Raw genomic sequence first — 18,327 nt, forward strand, 5'->3', positions numbered from 1 at the left:
TGCCTCAAAAAAAAAAAAAAAAAATACAGTAACCCAACATAACAACTTTAATTGTGATTAATAGCACATATTTAGACATAACAACCTTAGACATCCCATACAGTTTTGGAACATATGCTAACGTTATTCCTTAAAATATAACCTATTAGATATTATTTTGGAAACTTTATGTTGCTAAATAATTCTGTTTACCTCTTTTTGGATGGTTTAGGGGTTTTGTGCAGCACCGAAAAGCCAGGGGTCAGGAAAGACAACCTCAAGACTAAAGTTTGATTTGGGGAAAGCTGTTAAATATGTTTAAAATGTAAAACCCTTGATATTATGAAATAGAATTTTAGATTACCATAAGTTTTTTTTGTTTGTTTGTTTTGTTTTGTTTTGCTAAAATAATGAGACAACAATCTGAAAAAGCAAAAACCATTTATTAGCCTTTTGTATTACATGAAAATTTTGTTTAAGAAAGTTAAATTTTACCATTTCATTAGTTTGCTATTGTTAACTTTAATTTTAATGAAACCTTATAGATAATTTTATTTATTTTTAATGAGTTTGACCATGAAGTGAGATTTTTATATACCCATTATAACCCTTGACAAGTTTTGCTAGAGAGTAGATTAGCATTTTAAGAAAAGCTTGTGGTGCTTTTATTTTAGTGTTTAATTGACAGAAAAAAAATATGATACCCTTTTGAGTTTAGTTAATGTGTTTACACACAGAGTTTTCTTTGCAGAATTAATTTTTACAATGCTTTTACAATTTGTTTAACCTTTCACTTTATTTAATTTTAAGACAATTTATTATTCTTCAGCAAAATGTACATTTTTATGCCTTTTTATAATTTTTAACTAAAAACATTTTTTACTGTTTTTATGCACCTTGCATGCAAATCCATGTTTAGCAGTTTTAATTACATGTTATAATGGTAACTTTTAGCAATTTTTCACTTTAATGTAAGACATGTTAAGTTTTTTTGTGTGTGACTTGAAACTAAAAACACTGACACATTTTGTAATTTGGGCGAAGTAGCTCTGAAATATAATGCTGTTTTTTTCTATTTTAAACACTTGGGTAAAATCTCAAGGTGAGTGTTTAGGTAGAAATAAGTAACTAATGAACAGGTGGGAACAAAGTTTGGTTGGGCAATACTCTTTATGATACTGACAAGTGAAGGCTTACTAGTTTTAAAAGTGCTAGCTTTATTTTTGTAGTCACAGAGTAGTCTAAAGGCAAGGCTTACCCAGCTTCTGGCTCCCACATGAACATTATTTATTTAGTATGCCAGATTTTTCTTAAGGTGCACTAGCCACTGAAGATATTTTTACTGGTGGGAACTGAGATTTTTCTAGACATGTAAATTAGCTGCCAATTGTGGTTTATCTTAGAGACATGTTTATAGAGACAGTATTCTTATTTAGCTTGCATTCTAAATTTTGTTCCCTTATTATCTTGTTAAAGCGATGAATATGTTTGTACAATGAAGACAACATTTTTTTTTTTTTGCCTTTTAGGTTACAGCTTCAGCATGAGAATTATACTTTAACACAGAAAATCAGGTCTATAAGTGAAATATAATAAAGTGTTCTGAAAAGAAGGAGACTACTTTACAACCCCAAGAGAAAAATATGTGATACTAAGCCCTGGTTCCTTTTCTCCTTATTGTTTTGTCATTTTTTTAGAACTTTGGGAACTAAAATCTTTTTGTTTAAATGCTGAATTTATAAATTGAAACAGACTCTTGGATTTTGTTATAAAGGCAAAGTGATAATACTTCTATGTATTTTATAGAGTTATAGAGTATAATAACTTGAATTTATGGTTGGATTTGACTGAACTTACATAGATACTAATCTGAGTGACTCATATCTAGAAAATGTGCAATATTTTAAGTATAAAAAATTAAACTGGACTAGTTTGCTTTTGTTTTATAGTATAAATGAAAATGACTCAAACTATTTAATTGAGCAGAAATTATGAATGAAAGATATATTTTAGAGCTATATGACTGAGGGACATTTTAACTTGAATTCCTCAGTGGCAAAAGAGGTGTATAAACCAATGCTAGTGTATACACTACTAAAGTGCCAACTTATGTAACTTTTTTAATTTGATTTTTAAAATGAAAGATTTTTTTTTCACTGTGAAGGGCAGTAAAATTAAATTTTCTCCATGGGTACAAGTGAATGATTTATTTAGTATATTGACATACTTAACTACTAGCATTTTGAGGAAGCTGGATTTGATATAAATTTATTTTGAAAAACATGGTTTATGAAATTTTATAATAAAATTATTAATAAAGACATTGTTCAGTTTCTATAAACATTAAATGTGAATATCTGTTGTCACAGTTTTAAATGTCAAAGAAAAGCCTTTAAAAATTAATATAGTGAGGCCGGATATGTTGGCTCACACCCGTAATCCCAGCATTTTGGGAGGCCAAGGCGGGCAGATCACCCGAGGTCAGGAGTTCCAGACCAGCCTGGCTAACATGGTAAAACCCCATTTCTACTAAAAATAGAAAAAATTAGCCAGGCGTGGTGGTATGTGCCTGTAATTCCAACTACTCAGGAGGCTGAGGCAGGAGAATTGCTTGAACCTGGGAGACGGAGGTTGCATTGAGCCAAGATCATGCCATTGCACTCCAGCCCGGGCAACAAGAGAGAAACTCTGTCTCAGAAAAAAAAAAAAAATTAATATAGTGATAATATACATGTTCTGTGTTTGCTATTAAAGACCAAGAACAATGCCTAGATTGATCCCTTAAATAATTAAATTTTGAACTGTGCAATACAGTTTAGCATGTCTTTGAAAAACAATGTCAGAGCTGGAGAAATACTTAAGAATTAAAACTTAAACCATAAATAGTACTAGTATATCTTAGCACAGCTAAGACATCTAACGAAAGCACGCACACATAATAAAAAACCCACAATTTTGCTTTAACAGAGGAATAAAGTAAAATGGCAATATACACAGTATTACTTTGCTTAACATTTTCCTTAAAAATATTTGATTTAGGCTGGGCATGGTGGCTCACACCTGTAATCCCAGCAGTTTGGGAAGCCGAGGCAGACAGACACGAGGTCAGGAGATCAGGAGATTATGACCACCCTGACCAACATGGTGAAACCCCGTCTCCACTAAAAATATAAAAATTAGCTAAGGGTGGTGGTGCGCACCTGTAGTACCAGCCACTCAGGAGGCTAAGGAAGGAGAATCGCTTGAACCAGGGACGCAGAGGTTGCAGTGAGCCGAGATTGCGCCATTGCACTCTATCCTGGCAACAGAGCAAGACTCCATCTCAATAAATAAATAAATAAATAAAATGTATTTAATCGCTTATTTTTCTTAGCCCAATTAATTACTCAGAGCTCCTTTTAATAGACACTGCACTCATAACATATGTATAGCCACACAGACAACCAGAAGAAGATCCAGTAGTTATAAGATGTACATTTGCTAATTTTTTAAATTGGATTATTGGCCTCCGAATGAGGCCCTTTAAGAACGGGGCTAGGAAAACAATTTTCAGGGCCTAATAAACAAGCATAGCTGGAATACAAAGACAGATTTTGAGAGGTACTTATTCACCTTTAATTTCAGGTGGTCCATAAGGAAAACGGAGATTTTTCCCAAAATGGGATTTGTGGCACCTTTTCTGTTTCCCCAGGGAGTTCCAGGCTACTAGAAGTTATTTTAGGGTTTTTTATGCATGCATTAAAAGTGGCAAGACAGAGTGGAGAAATGAAATTTTGACTGAGAAAAAAACTTTTTTCAGGAAAACCAGATTTATGAAGAGAAAAACATAAAGGTCTTTTGAATATATTTTCTTGGATATCCATTTTAATTAAGCTAAGTGCTCTTTTTTATTAAGGGTAAGGGTGGAAGTTGGAATTATATAAATGTTATGCCAAGTTAAATTAAAGGATTGAGTTATGTGCAGGAATTCACTGTGATAATGAGAGGGATTTTTAGAGAAAGATCCCAGAAGCTGCTCGATCTGCCACAAATCAGACAGGGAGAAGGGCCATGAACGTGAGCAATGCCTTTTACCCTGGCCACTTCCCGGAGAGGGAGAATGGCAGAGGAGGTTTCACTGGTTGGAGTAGTTTTTGATCCAGTGGAGAAGGAGGAGGGGTGGGGTTTAAAGTAGAAGAAACCCTGAATATGGGGAACTTCTTGCCAGAATCTCTGAGATGCAGCTAAAGCAGTGTTAAGAGAAAAGTTTATAGCACTAAATGGCTTCATCAAGAAAATAGAAAGATCTCAAATTAACAAACTAACTTCACCTAAAGGAACTAGAAAAACAGAACAAACCAACCCCAAAACCAGTCAAAGAAAAGAAGTGAAAATTAGAGAACTGAATGAAATTAAGATGCAAAAATCCACACAAAAGATCAATGAAACCAAGAGTTGGTTTTTCAAAAAATAAAATAAAATAAACAAGATCAATGGACCACTAGCTACATTAATATACAAAAAGAGAAGATCCAAGTAAGTATAATCAGAAATGGCAAAGATGACATTACAACCAATCCACAGAAATTAGAAAAGATTCTTAGAGAATACTGTGAACAAATATATGCACACAAATGAGAAAAGCTAGAGGAAATGGATAAATTCCTGGAAACACACAATCTCCCAAGACTGAAGCAGGAAAAGATTGAAATGCTGTAATAGACCAATATTGAACTCTGAAACTGAATCAGTAATGAAAAAAACTACCAACCAAGGAAAGCTCAGGGCCAGACGGATTCATACTGAATTCTACCAGACATACAAAGAAGTAATGACACCAATCCTATTGAAAGTATTACCAAAAAATTGAAAAGGAGATCCTACCTAACTCATTCTGTGAAGCCAGAATCAGCCTAATACCAAAATCTGGCAGAGACATAACAAAAAAAGAAAACTTCAGGCCAATATCCCCAATGAACATAGACACAAAAATCCTCAACAAAATACTAGCAAACCAAATCCAGCAGCACATCAAAAAGTTAATATACTATGCTTAAGTGGGCTTTATTCTTGGGATGCAAGGCTGGTTTAACATACACAAATCAATAAATGTGATTTGCCACATAAACAGAATTAAAAGCAAAAACTATGTGATCATCTCAATAGATACAGAAAAAGCTTTGGAGAAAATCCAGCATCTCTTCATGATAAAAATCCTCAACAGATGAGGCATCAAAGGAATAGACCTCAAAATAATAAGAGTCATCTATGACAAACCCAAAACCAATATCATGCTGAACAGGCAAAAGCTGGAACCATTCCCCTAAGAATTAGAACAAGACAAGGATGCCCACTCTCACCACTCACATTCAATATAATACTGGAAGTCCTAGCCAGAGCAATCAGGCAAGAGGAATACATAAAAGGCATCCAAATAGGAAAAGAAGAAGTCAAACTAACTCTTCACCAACAATATCATTTCTAAACCTAGAAAAGCTTAAAGGCTCCACCAAAAGGCTGGTAGAACTGATAAACTATTTTAGTAAGACTTCAGGATACAAAATCAAGTACAAAAATCAATAGCATTTCTGTACACCAATAATGTCCAGGCTGAGAATCAAATCAAGGTACACAATCCCATTTACAGTAGCCACAAATAAAGTGAAATACCTATGAATACAGCCAATTGAGGGGGTGAAAGATATTTACAGGGAGAACTACAAAACACTGCTGAAAGAAATCAGAGATTACACAAATAAATGGAAAAACATTCCATGCTTATGGATTGGAAGACTCAATGTTGTTAAAATGTCCATAAAGTCTGAGGCAATTTACAGATTCAATGCTCTTCATATGAAACTACCAACATCGTTCTTCACAGAATTAGAAAAAACTATTCTAAAATTCACATGGAATCAATAAAAAGCCTGAATAGCCAAAGCAATCCTAAGGAAAAATAAGAAAGCTGGAGGCATCACACGCCCTGACTTCAAACTATTTCATCAGGTCATAATAACCATAACAGCATGATACTGGTACAAAAACAGACACATAGACCAATGGAACAGAATAGAAAACTCCAAAATAAAGCCACACACTTACAACCAACTGATCTTTGACAACGCCCACAAAAACAAGCAACAGGGAAAGGACTCCCTAGTCAATAAATGATGCTAGGATAGCTGGCTGGCCGTATGCAGAAGAATGAAACTGGACTCTTTTGCTATATACTAAAATTAACTCAAGATGGATTAAAGGTTTAAATGTAAGACCTCAAACTATAAAAATCCTAGAAGAAAACCTAGGAAATACCCTTCTTGACATCAGACTTGGCAAAGAATTTTTGGCTAAGTCCCCAAAAGCAATTGCAACAAAAACAAAGATTGACAAGTGAGACCTAATTAAACTACAGAGCTTCGGTATAGCAAAAGAACTATCAATAGAGTAGATAGTCTACAGAATGGGAGAAAATATTTGCAAACTACGCATCAGGCAAAGGTCTAATATCCAGAATGTATAAGAATCTTAAACAAATCCACAAGCAAAAAACAAATAACCCCATTGAAAAATGGGCAAAGGACATGAGCAGCCACTTCCCAAAAAAGATATATAAGCAGCCAACAAAAATATTAAAATGTTCCTCATCACAAATCATTAGAGAAATGCAAATCAAAATCACAATGAGATACCATCTTACACTGGTCAGAATGGCTATTACTAAAAAGTCAATGAACAACAGTGCTGGTGAGGCTATAGAGAAAACAGAACGCTTATACACTGTGGGTGGGAATGTAAATTAGTTCAGCCACTGTGGAAGTTTCTTAAAGAAAAGTTTAGAGATTTCTTAAAGAACTTAGAACTACCATCCATCCCGGAAATCCCATTACTGGGTATATACCCAGAGGAAAGTAGATCATTATATGAAGAAAACACATGCACTCATACGTTTGTTGTTGGACTATTCACAACAGCAGTGACAGGGAATCAACTTAGGTGCCCAACAATGGTGGATTGGATAAATAAAATGTGGTACATATACACCATGGAATACTACACAACCATAAAAAAAGAGTGAAAGCATGTCTTTTGCAGCAACATGGGTGGACTAGAGGCCGTAATCCTAAGTGAATTAAGGCAGAAACAGAAAACCAGATACTGCATGTTCTCACGTGCAAGTGGGCGCTCAACATTGAGCACATATGCACATAAAATGGGAACAACAGACACTGCAGACCACTAGAGGGGATAGGGGAATGGGTTGAAAAAACTCTGTTGGGTACTGTGCTTGCTACCTGGATGCCATATATTCATATATCAAACCTGCACGTGCACCCTCTGTTTCTAAAATAAAAGTTGAAAGAAAGAGAAAGCTACACCAAAACCTGAATAGGACATTTGTTACAAGGAAGTATTTGACACATCAATATTTCTTTTCTTCTTTTCTTTTTGCCTCACCCTGCCCCGCCCCGCCCCGCCCTGCCTTGCCTTGCCTTTTTTAATTTTATTTTATTTTATTTTTTGATAATAGTCTCACTCTGTTGCCCAGGCTGGAGTGCAGTGGTGGGATCTCAGCTCACTCCAGCCTCGACCTCCCAGACTCAAGTGATTCTCCTGCCTCAGCCTCCCAAGTAGCTGGAACTACAGGCATGCACTACCATGTCCAGGTATTTTTTTTCTGTAGTCTTTGTAGAGATTGGGGTCTCACTATGTTGCCCAGGCTGGTCTTGAACTCCTGGCCTCTAGCAATCTGCCCACATCAGCCTCCTAATGTGCTGGGGTTGCAGTCATGAGCCACTGGGACTGGTTCACGTCAATATTTCTTACAAGCGTAGATTAAAAAACAAACAAAATACCAGTTCTTCAAATTTAAAGATATATAAAAAGGTAACATATCATGATCAAGTGGTATTCATTCCAAGAATGCAAAGGTGGCTTAACATTTAAAAATCAATCATTATGATCCACCACAATAAAATAAAAATCTCATGACCTACAGGAAGAACATTTGGTAAAAGTCAACTCCTTGTCATGATTGGCAACCAGAAATATTAATAAGACAGCTTTCATAATATTCTAGTCTATCTACCAAAATTTCCCAAAGCTAACCGATGGTCAAATATTGAATGGTTTCTTCCCAAGGTCACAGGAATGAGACAGGAACTACTATCACCTTCTGTATTCAATATTGGCAAGTGCAATAAGGAAATAAATGAAATGAAAGACTTCAGGATTGGAAAGAAAGAAATAAAACCAACATCATAACATGATTATATACTTAGAAAACCACAAAGAATCTACACAGTATGAAAATTTATACGTGAAGCAATTAAGGTGCTGGTTAATACAATGTCAATGTACAAAATCAATTGTATTTCTACATGCTAGCAACAAAAAAGACAGACAAACCAATTTTTAAAATGGGTCAAAGAACTCAAATAAACATTTCTCCAAAGAAGGTATACAAATGGCCAAAAGCACATGAAAAGATGTTTAACATCATGATTCAATAGCAAAATACAAATCAAAACCACAATGAAATACCACTTCACAACTACTAGGTAGGTCAGCTACAATAAAACTTTAGGTTATGTATCTTCACCACGACAACAAAAGACATTTTTAAGCTATACTAAATGCAAAGATAGACAAACTGACCAAAGGTTCAAAGATAGATGTATACATGTATGATCCTTTTCAAAGAAGAAACTTCTTTTCATTAACTAGTGCTGGGTTAATTTTATATCCATATGGAAAAAAAATTCTGGACTTCTACCTTACATTGTATGAAAAAATCAGTTCCAAAGGGATTGCACATCTAATGTAAAAGGCAAAACAATAAAGATCTTGAACGACAAGGAGAACATCTTCACGAACTTGGAGTAGGCAAAGATTTTTTAAATAGAATACAAGAAGCACTAAACATAAAGGAAATGTTTGATAAAATGTACTATATTAAGTTTAAGAACGTCTGTTCATCAAAAGACATCATACGAGGATGAAAAAGGCAAACCACAGAATTAGGGAAGATATTTTCCATACACATATCTGACAAAGAACTCATAATCTAGATGATTCAAAAACAAAACAAAAAAAAATCCCTTTCAATAAGAATAAAACCACACAGACAAAAGATTTGAAGAGTTGATTCCCACAAAAGGATATCCAAACGGCCAAGAAACATAGAAAAAGGCGGTCAACTTCATTGGTTATCAGGGAATTGCAAATTAAACCCCAACGAGACAGTTGTATTTTGTGTTAGGAAAAGAGCTAAAATGAAGACACAAACCAAGATGGAGAGCACATGGAAGTGGAAACTGGTACAACCACTATGGAAAACTGACAGCATCTGTTAAAGCTGGAAATTTTCACACCTATGACCCGGGAATTCCTCCCTAAGTACATACCTGACAGAGATGTGTACATATGTACCATGAAGACCATATGCAAGAATCTTTGTAGCATCCTATTTGTAATACCTTCAAACTGGTAACTACCCAAATTCCTTTAACAGTAGAATGAATAAATGAACTGTAGGTCATCCACTTCTGCAGCAATGAGAATAAACTCACTACGAATCTGCAAAATCTGCAAAACACTGTATGATTCCATTTATGTAAGATGAATACATATAAAGGGGATACATATACATATATCAGGCAAAACCATTTGATGCTGTTAGAAGTCCCACCATTCTTGGTGAGTGTAGTGACTAGAAGAGTCTCAAGGGGCTCCTGGAGTTTTTCTTTTTCTGGTGGTGATGACAGTGGTGTGTTCAGTTTGTGAAATTCATTGAGCTACACATCTATGATTTGTGTACTTTATGTATGTATGAAGTATACATTACTTTAATAAAATTTTCCAAAAAAAACTTATTTTGGTAAATGGACAAGTTAAAGAAATGTATTAAGTGAATAGTAGTTTAGGTTTTACAGATAGGCGTGAGGTGAATGAATGACCAATCTTTGGAGAATATGCATGATTAGCTAGGCTTCATTCCACACATCTTCCTTAGTGGAACCCCGTTCCACTTTTCACCACCTTCATCCTCAGGCCTGCCCACCCAAGCCCATTTTCTGTTACAGCTCAGTTGGACAACTCCTTCAGCAGGGACTCCCTGCTCCTTTTGTGGCCCCTGGCTCAGAGGAATATGCCTAATTTGTAGACTGAAAGCCATTTGAGAGATGTGGCATCGTTCTCATGAACAAGTGTGACTTTACCAAGGTGACTTGACCAAGGCCATAGAACTGGTTAGTTACTGGAATATGTTCAAATATATCTCAAACATCTTGACACCCAACATTCCATGCCAGTTGGGAAGGTTTCAAAAGGGAATCCCCTAATTCTACAATCCATATCCAGCTCACCCGCTGTGGCACTGAATATTCTGACATTAGGGATCCATTGGGTCATATGTACATGTTTCATCTGGTCTCTCTTACAGTGGCAGTCTCCCCTCAGTGGCCTGCCACCCACAGAGCCACAGAGGAGATTGGGGTAGAGCAGGCCAGGTGCCATGAACCGCCCTGTCTTGCTTGAACCAGGGCTGGCTTCTCTGAGGCCAGCGATCTCTGTCTAATTGCTGCTTTATTCCTTCCCCAGGTCCTTCCAACCCTCCTGCTACCATGAAGATTGCAGTGATTGGACAGAGCCTGTTTGGCCAGGAAGTTTACTGCCACCTGAGGAAGGAGGGCCACGAAGTGGTGGGTGTGTTCACTGTTCCAGACAAGGATGGGAAGGCCGACCCCCTGGGTGAGTGAGCTGACGGAGCAGGGAAGCCGATGGAGGGCGGCCCGCCCGTCCAGGCAGGGGGAAGCAGTGGGTGGGAGGTTGGGAGCAGAAGTCTGCAGGGCCTGTGCTCTGGCTGGGAGGCAGCCATAAGTGGTCTACCTTGAATCCTGCTCCCATGCCAGCAGGCTGCTGGGCTTTTCTGGAATAAAGTGAAGATGCCCTCCCCACCTGATCATGGGGTGGCTTTAGGGTCCTGGAGAAGGGCTGTAGAGAAGCCCGGCCTGGTCCCAGGTCCCACACAGAGATTCTCTGACCCAGCACCCATGCTTGGGAAGGGCTCCATGTTCTGAACTGGGGGTCCATGTTCTGAAAGGTGGGCATGCGCAGCATCGCCGTTGCTGGGGCTGCCGTCAAAACACACAGTGCTCTGCTTACCTGGCAGAGGACAGACCGTGATCACAAAGGCGGTTTTCTCAGGGTGAGGCTTCTCCATTGTACTCTGGATGCGCTGATCCCTGCAATTTCCCCAAATGTGGGAAACTCGACTGCGTCATTTGTGGTAATGGGGAACTGCATTTGCACTCTCCCCTGGCATTTTAATTTTTTTTAAAGAAAAGAACAAAACCACAGAGAGTACTGAGCCCACCCTGGGAGTTTCTGATTCAGAATTTGGTGGAAAAGTCAGAATTAGGTGAAATTTTTAACCTGGGACAAGTTCCTGGGAGATACTGGTGTCTCTGGTACTAGGAGAAGCACAGTTTGAGAATCATGGGTCTGGGTCACTGCCTTTGAGCTGGGAACCTCAGCAGACAGGATGCAGGGGCCTCAGCTTGGATGAACAGACCCTCTAGGAACACTGACTGGTCCTTCTCAGGCCTGATGGAGACAGACTGTGGGGCAAGGCTTAAGGATAGAAGGCCAGGATTAGGAAAGGGGGCTTGTAGGCCTGGCCAGGCACAGAGGTATGGTTTGCTAAGGAACAGCCAGGCTCCCTCAATGGGGAAGCTGCAGCCTGGCCCTAGAGTCAGCTCCAACACCCAACACCCGATGCCAGCCAGGGTTCAGTCTTGGACCTGATCACAGGTGACCCATGACATACCCTGACCCTACCACAGCCTGGACCTTACACCCAGCCACTAAGTGACCACTGATCCCAGCTGCTGACCCTGGACCCAGACCAGGCCTGGCTGGGACTCCTACTTGACCTTGATCTCAGATGTCCTGCAGCAGTATTTCATTAGTCACTGTTGGACAGCTTTTGCAAGTGCAGTCCAATCTGCTGACATCACATCCCACCCTCTCTCAAAACCACCAGACACCAGGACAGAGTGACAGAGGGGGCCGGAGAGGAGGGCCAGTCCCATCAGGGCCCAAACATCACACCAGAGGCTCTAACAGAGAACTGAATACAAAGAAGTGTTCCTTGGGTATTGAAGAGTAGAAGGCAGAGAGCCCAAAGTTATCAGGGACAGTGACTGCAGGAAGCAGCTGCCCACTCTAAGGCTAAGATAAAGGAGAAAGCTTTAACTACAAAAACTTGGGAGCCTGGGCCTGTAATCCAGGCCTGTGAGGAGGGTGTGCCGTTGATAGGGCAGAGGAGGGGCCCTCCAGGCTGTATCTGGGCCCGGGGTGGGGTGTGGGGTGTGTGCGTATTGAGGCTAGTTCTACAGATGATGGAAAAACTGATTTAGCCATTGCTCTGGGAAGGAACGACTGTGGCTGGGATGAAGAAGCTGGGCTGGGGGAGGCTCACCGGACAGGAACCCACTGGACAGAAAGGAGTGAGGATGCCCTTGTTGCCCTTCTTCCCCTTATTCCTTCATCAGGGAACAGCTGACAAAGCAGAAATGCCATCTGCAGGGGGGCAGTCCCCATCACAGAGAGAGCAGTAGAGGGGACCATAAGACAGTAACTCAGTGATGGGGATGACAAGGCCTCAGGAGAGGAGTGAGGGCAGAGGTCAGCCATCTGGGGTCTGGAAGAGGGAGGCACTCAGAGGTCCTGGAGTTCAGCAGAAGTCAGAGCAGGCAGGGCAGTCCCCAGAGCCTCATGCTTGGCTGGTGCGTCTGTCTGTGTTGCCCAGTGGAGACTGGCCGGGGGTGGGGGCTGAGGGGACGGGCATGGAGAGAAGGCCCATGGGTCACTCTGCTGGGAGGGCAGAGTTGGCCACATGTGGGTGGGTGATAGAGAGTGGCCCGTTTCTTATCCACCATCCCACAGGTCTGGAAGCTGAGAAGGATGGAGTGCCGGTATTCAAATTCTCCCGGTGGCGCGCAAAAGGACAGGCTTTGCCTGAAGTGGTGGCAAAATACCAGGCTTTGGGGGCCGAGCTCAACGTCCTGCCCTTCTGCAGCCAGTTCATCCCCATGGAGATAATCAATGCCCCCCAGCATGGCTCCATCATCTATCACCCGTCACTGCTCCCTAGACACCGAGGGGCCTCGGCCATCAACTGGTGAGATGGGGCAAAAACACAGGGGGCCATCCCTGTACATGTCCCTCCATCAGCCTGACTTGTCTCCTTCCATTAGCCCAAAGCATTTGTAGGGATGCAGAGTGGGCATCATGCAGGTGCTTGTCCTGTGGTTGCCAGGTGTCAGCCACAGAACAGGCTGTGCAACGTTATCGATGACAGAAGGCTCTGGGTGCAGGTGTTGCTAAGCACTCTGCACTCCCGCAGTTATCTGAGAAACTGGCACTGTCAGTATTCCCATCCCCCAGCTGGGACAGAGAGGGCACCAGGAGGCGCAGGGTCCAAGGTGCCAGCCCAGGCAGTGGGCTGGGGGTCCTATTCTAACTTCCACTACCGCTGCTCTGGGCAGCACACTATGTAGAAAGAGATAAACATGGAGCAAAGGATGGCCTCCCCAAGGTAGTCTGACGTGACAGAATTCCCAAGAAGACAACAAAGGGGGTGACAAGGCAGATGGGTGGTCAAAGAGGGAAAACATTTGAGTTGAGAAAAGAGTGGATTCGTAGTCAGACTGGTCTGTTGGGAGTCAGGCTCTCTGATCTTTGTTGGTGTCACTTCACTTTTCTGGACCTTAGTTTCCCTATCTGTAAACCGAGTATACCTGTTTTCTCTGCTGTGAGGACTCAGTTACATAAGGCATATAAGGCTTTTAGCACAATTCCTGGCCCATAGTTCTTATCAATACATGCTGTTTTCCTTCTTCCGTTTCCCGCCGGAGCCGGTGTCAGTCCTACCCCTGGGAAGAGAGGGCCTCCTGGAAGGTGGCAGGCCCACAGGCCTGCACCCAGGGCGTCCTCCATGGCCCTTCGTCGCGGACTCCGGGTTTCACTCTTCTGCTTCCTAGGACCCTCATTCACGGAGATAAGAAAGGGGGCTTTTCCATCTTCTGGGCGGACGATGGTCTGGACACCGGGGACCTTCTGCTGCAGAAGGAGTGTGAGGTGCTCCCAGATGACACCGTGAGCACTCTGTACAACCGCTTCCTCTTCCCGGAAGGCATCAAAGGGATGGTGAGGGCCTGGAGCCGGCCGCGCCCTGCCCACCCAGACGCACACTCAAGCACCCTCCCTAGACCCAGCCCACTGCTCCTGGAGGCCAGGAATCTGTTCCCCAAATTCAGGATTCTGGAGGGAGAAAGCTCTCACTTCAAGGTTTTAGGGGCAGGATTAGGACAGTGTATTGTATTAGAAGGGACTCTTGCTCACAACGGACAGACCCCAACTCAAAAAGCGTTTAGCAGAAAGGCGACATTTTGGGGCCCGTTTAACAGACAAGGCTAAAGGCAGGGACTGGGTCACGTCCTGCTGAATCCAGGAACTTCAGCTATGACGTCATTAAGTTTGTATTTCTCTCTCCTTCTTCACTCTTTGATTCTGCTTTTCTGTGTGATTAGCTTCATTCTCAGTTTGGCTGCCCTGAATTAGAGGAAACACAGCCACTGTAGCTCAAGGATTCTAATTCTTGATTCCAAGAAAAGAGAAACACTTTTTCTCCTAGAATTCCTTAATCACAAATCAGGGGAGATTCTGATTGGCCAGTTTTGGGGTCATGTGATCCTCATGAGCCAATCACCAGCTGGGGTGATGGAGTGCTCTGATAGGCTGCCTCAGTCGCATGCTTCCTGCTAGGAGGAGCTGGGAAGGCCTTCACCTGTGGTCACATGGCCTGAGCAGCAGGGCGGCTCAGTCCCCTGGGCAGCTGGCACTGCTGAGAGGCAGGGTAGCAGGCCATGGGCCTGAGCCCACAGATGGAGATCATATGTGAGGGCTGCTGGCCCCTGCCCGAGGGTGGGCTGACAGGGACAGCCAGAGGCAGAGGTGCTGTCCAGGCATGGGGCAGGAGGGACGGCCAGAGGCAGAGGTGCTGTCCAGGCATGGGGCAGGAGGGACAGAGGCCCTGGAGAGCCCTTGCTGTTTGGGCACAGCAGAAAGCACAGCGGCAGCGTCCACCGTCCCCTCATCCTCAGCTCCTGGCCATTGCCTTTTATTTTTCGCTTGGGTTAAACTTGTCTTCCCCACAGACTGACCAGCTCACAAAAATAGTTAACAAAGTAGACTTGCTGGAGATATAGTGGTACAGAGAAGGGGCTTACCTGTGCTTCCCACGGCAAGCAACTCAAATACTCCTTGGAGCTGCACTGTCCAACAAGGCAGCCACTGGTAACATGCAGCTATTAAATTAATAAAATGAATTATACTGAAAAATTCAGTTCCTCAGTCTCAGCCACATTCCAAGTCCCCTGGCCACCATGTTGGACCGTGCAGACTTGGAATTCGTCCATCACCACAGAGGGCTCCATCGGGCAGCCCTGCCTCAGATGCTCTGACACTCGGTCACTTCCCATTCTTGGCACCTCCCCGTCTCTTCCTGCAGGCTCTTGCTCACGTGGGCCCAAGCTCCTTGGCTCTCCTTCTCTCTCTCCCCTGATTCCTTTCCCACCGCCTTCCTCTTTCCTGTCACAGAGAAACTATTTCCTGCTTCATCTCAGACCTCCAAACTTGCACCTTCAAGCCCACCATGGGGCTCAGGACCCACTCTCCTTATAAGGCAGAGAAGGCTTAGACAGCAACATGGACATTTGTATCTGTGTTATACCTGCAGGGCTTTACTGTTTATATAATCTAAGATCTCAGAAGGTGTAAGATCTATGTAATGTAAACCTTTGCCAGGTAGAGAAGACGGGTCTGCGTCTGTTGTGCAATAGAAGTTAGGTTCACACTGACTCCCTTGTTCATATGGCAGGTGTTTCTTGGGTGCCTGCTGTGTGCCAGGCAAGTCTGGTCAGTCTGGGGAAGGGTCCAGGCTCAATGTAGGCCCTGGGGCTGGGAAGGAGGCGAGGTCCTACTGCTGGGGGTAACAGCCCACCGGGTCTCCCCAGGTGCAGGCCGTGAGGCTGATCGCTGAAGGCAAAGCCCCCAGACTCCCTCAGCCTGAGGAAGGAGCCACCTATGAGGGGATTCAGAAGAAGGAGACGGCCAAGGTGAGTGCTGGGTCCCTCCACACCCTCATCCTGCCTGTGAGCAGACTGGGGTTGTAGAGGGCAGCCTGAGGAGGCTGGAGTTCAGCCTAGATGGTGCAGGTTGTAATTCTTTGAGACCAGAAGACAGGGCAGCCCAGGTCAGGGATGCATGAAGAGAGCCGTGGAGGAGGAGGACCCTGGCACCTAGGAGGGCAGCAAACAGATTCATTGAGGTCCATTCCGGTTCTTTCCTGTTCCTTTTTAGGAGGAATGGGCAGGCAAAGCCCACAGGGAGGGAGATGGGAGTTAGGGGGCAAACACCAGCCATAGTGCGAGCAGCCTCTGTGCGAGGGACAGTGCGGGTCTCTGGAGCAATAGCCAGTCGAGGAACCTCAGAGGCCTGTGGGCTGTGTCTCAGCTCAGGAGTATGGGGTGCTGTGTGGGAACCCACAGGGGCCCTGCCAGTGAGGAGAAGCAGGTGGGGCCCTATGGGATGGGCCTGAGCACATTGTGCTGGGGCATCTGTGTAGAGTCTGGGCCATCTTGATAGCAACAGAACATTATCTTCCCCAAACCATTCTGAAGTCTGCTCAGCCCATGAAAGACTGAGGATCAGAGAGCACCCAGAACTGGGGGCACCAGCTCAGGGACTCCTGCAAATGTCTAAGAGGAAGCTGGGGTTACCGGCTCTCTCACAAGAGCTTGGTCCACTGTCCAGACTTCATCAGGGTGGGAGGGGAGTGAGGAGAGACCAGCTGAGCACACACACCCTGCTCCCCACAGATCGACTGGGACCAGCCGGCAGAGGCCATTCACAACTGGATCCGTGGGAACGACAAGGTTCCAGGAGCCTGGACAGAGGCCTGTGAACCTCTGCAGGTGTGTCCCTGCATGGCTGGAATCCAGCCAGGTGCATTGGTATATCCCACTGGCCATAAGACTGCCACACATGTTTGAAATGGTTGGTATAACAAATAGCCACTGCCCTGGCCCCTACTCCCACTGGGTGCCCCCTAAACATCCCCAGGAACAACAGACCTACCCAGCCTCCAGTAGCTAAACGATAGATGTCCTGCATAGCTGGAAGCCTCCAGGCCCTTGTAGTGCCCCTGGGGCCCAGCTGTATTGGTTGTGAAATATTTTGAGTCTCACTGCTGGGCTTGTGGAGACCTAAGGCCCAATGCTGACTCTTGACTTGGCCTCAGGCAGGGTGGGGCAGCACATTCAGGGCCAGGCTGACCATGGGCAGGCCAGATGCTAAAGATGGGGAGCCTTGGAGGTCACAGGCTCTGGTGAGGCATCAGGGGTGGCAGGACTGTGTGTGGTGGTCTTTGTGCAAACCTTGAAGGCAGTCTTGTCCCCGACATGGTCTCAGACTGTCCAGACCCTTGACCCTCAGCCAACTGCCCAGCCTGTGGCAGGAAGCCTGCTGTCCTCATCAATGCAGAGCCCTTTGTACTAGCAAATGCACCTTCTGATCAAAGCAACCACTCCTCAGCAGCACCTTGAGAGCAGGTGGCCCCACTCCATGATGCCTGGAGCACATTCTCCCCCAGTCTATGCACCTGAGGTCTGAGGCCATGGGCCAAAGAGAAGGGGCTTATGGGGCCAAGGAGAAGGGTCTTATTGCAAAGTTGAGGCAGACCTGCTATCAGCTCCTTGAGGCCACTGAGGCTCCTCCAGGTCTCGTTTGTGCCCAAACAGAAAGGTCCTCAGGGGTCACATGGGCTTTGAGCCGGCTCCCAGGTCTCAGTTGCTGCTGGCCCCTCTCCCCCTCCCAGCCCTGCTCAGACCTGCCTGGGCTGCTGGCTTCGGGGACTTCTTCTCACCCACCGTCTTCCGGTTTTTCTTCCCTTGACAGAAACTGACATTTTTCAACTCAACGCTGAAGACTTCAGGCTTGGTGCCCGAGGGAGATGCTTTGCCCATCCCAGGAGCCCATCGGCCAGGGGTGGTCACCAAAGCAGGACTCATCCTCTTTGGGAATGATGACAAAATGGTAAGGGCATGGCTGTGGGTTACTTGCCTGCTCAAAGTCACCCGTGCTCCTGTCCTTGGACTCAGGCCTTGCAGGAAGACCCTAGGCTCCTCTGGAGAAAATGGAAAAAACCAGACCCAGGAGGGAACACTGACCCTGATCTGTCCCTGACCACCTGGCTGGCCCTGAGCAGAGGGTGTCCGAGGCAGTTTACCCACTTCTCTGTTCTGG

General features: G+C 44.0%; 1 protein-coding gene across 2 annotated transcripts in view; it reads left to right on the forward strand.

Moving 5' to 3' along the window:
* The window catches only part of ALDH1L1 (aldehyde dehydrogenase 1 family, member L1), an 86,509-nt gene that overhangs the window by 13,539 nt on the left and 54,643 nt on the right, over window positions 1-18,327 (forward strand). For both annotated transcript variants that reach the window (XM_011950757.1, XM_011950756.1), the window contains exons 2-7: window positions 10,558-10,707; window positions 12,907-13,141; window positions 14,004-14,169; window positions 16,038-16,139; window positions 16,902-16,997; window positions 17,980-18,117. In XM_011950757.1, coding sequence (XP_011806147.1) covers window positions 10,581-10,707; window positions 12,907-13,141; window positions 14,004-14,169; window positions 16,038-16,139; window positions 16,902-16,997; window positions 17,980-18,117 — 864 coding nt within the window. In that variant the 5' untranslated portion in view covers window positions 10,558-10,580. The remainder of the gene's footprint in view (window positions 1-10,557; window positions 10,708-12,906; window positions 13,142-14,003; window positions 14,170-16,037; window positions 16,140-16,901; window positions 16,998-17,979; window positions 18,118-18,327) is intronic.

Source organism: Colobus angolensis, unplaced genomic scaffold (genome assembly GCF_000951035.1).
Source record: "Colobus angolensis palliatus isolate OR3802 unplaced genomic scaffold, Cang.pa_1.0 Scaffold31, whole genome shotgun sequence".
NCBI classification, from domain to species: Eukaryota; Metazoa; Chordata; class Mammalia; order Primates; family Cercopithecidae; genus Colobus; species Colobus angolensis.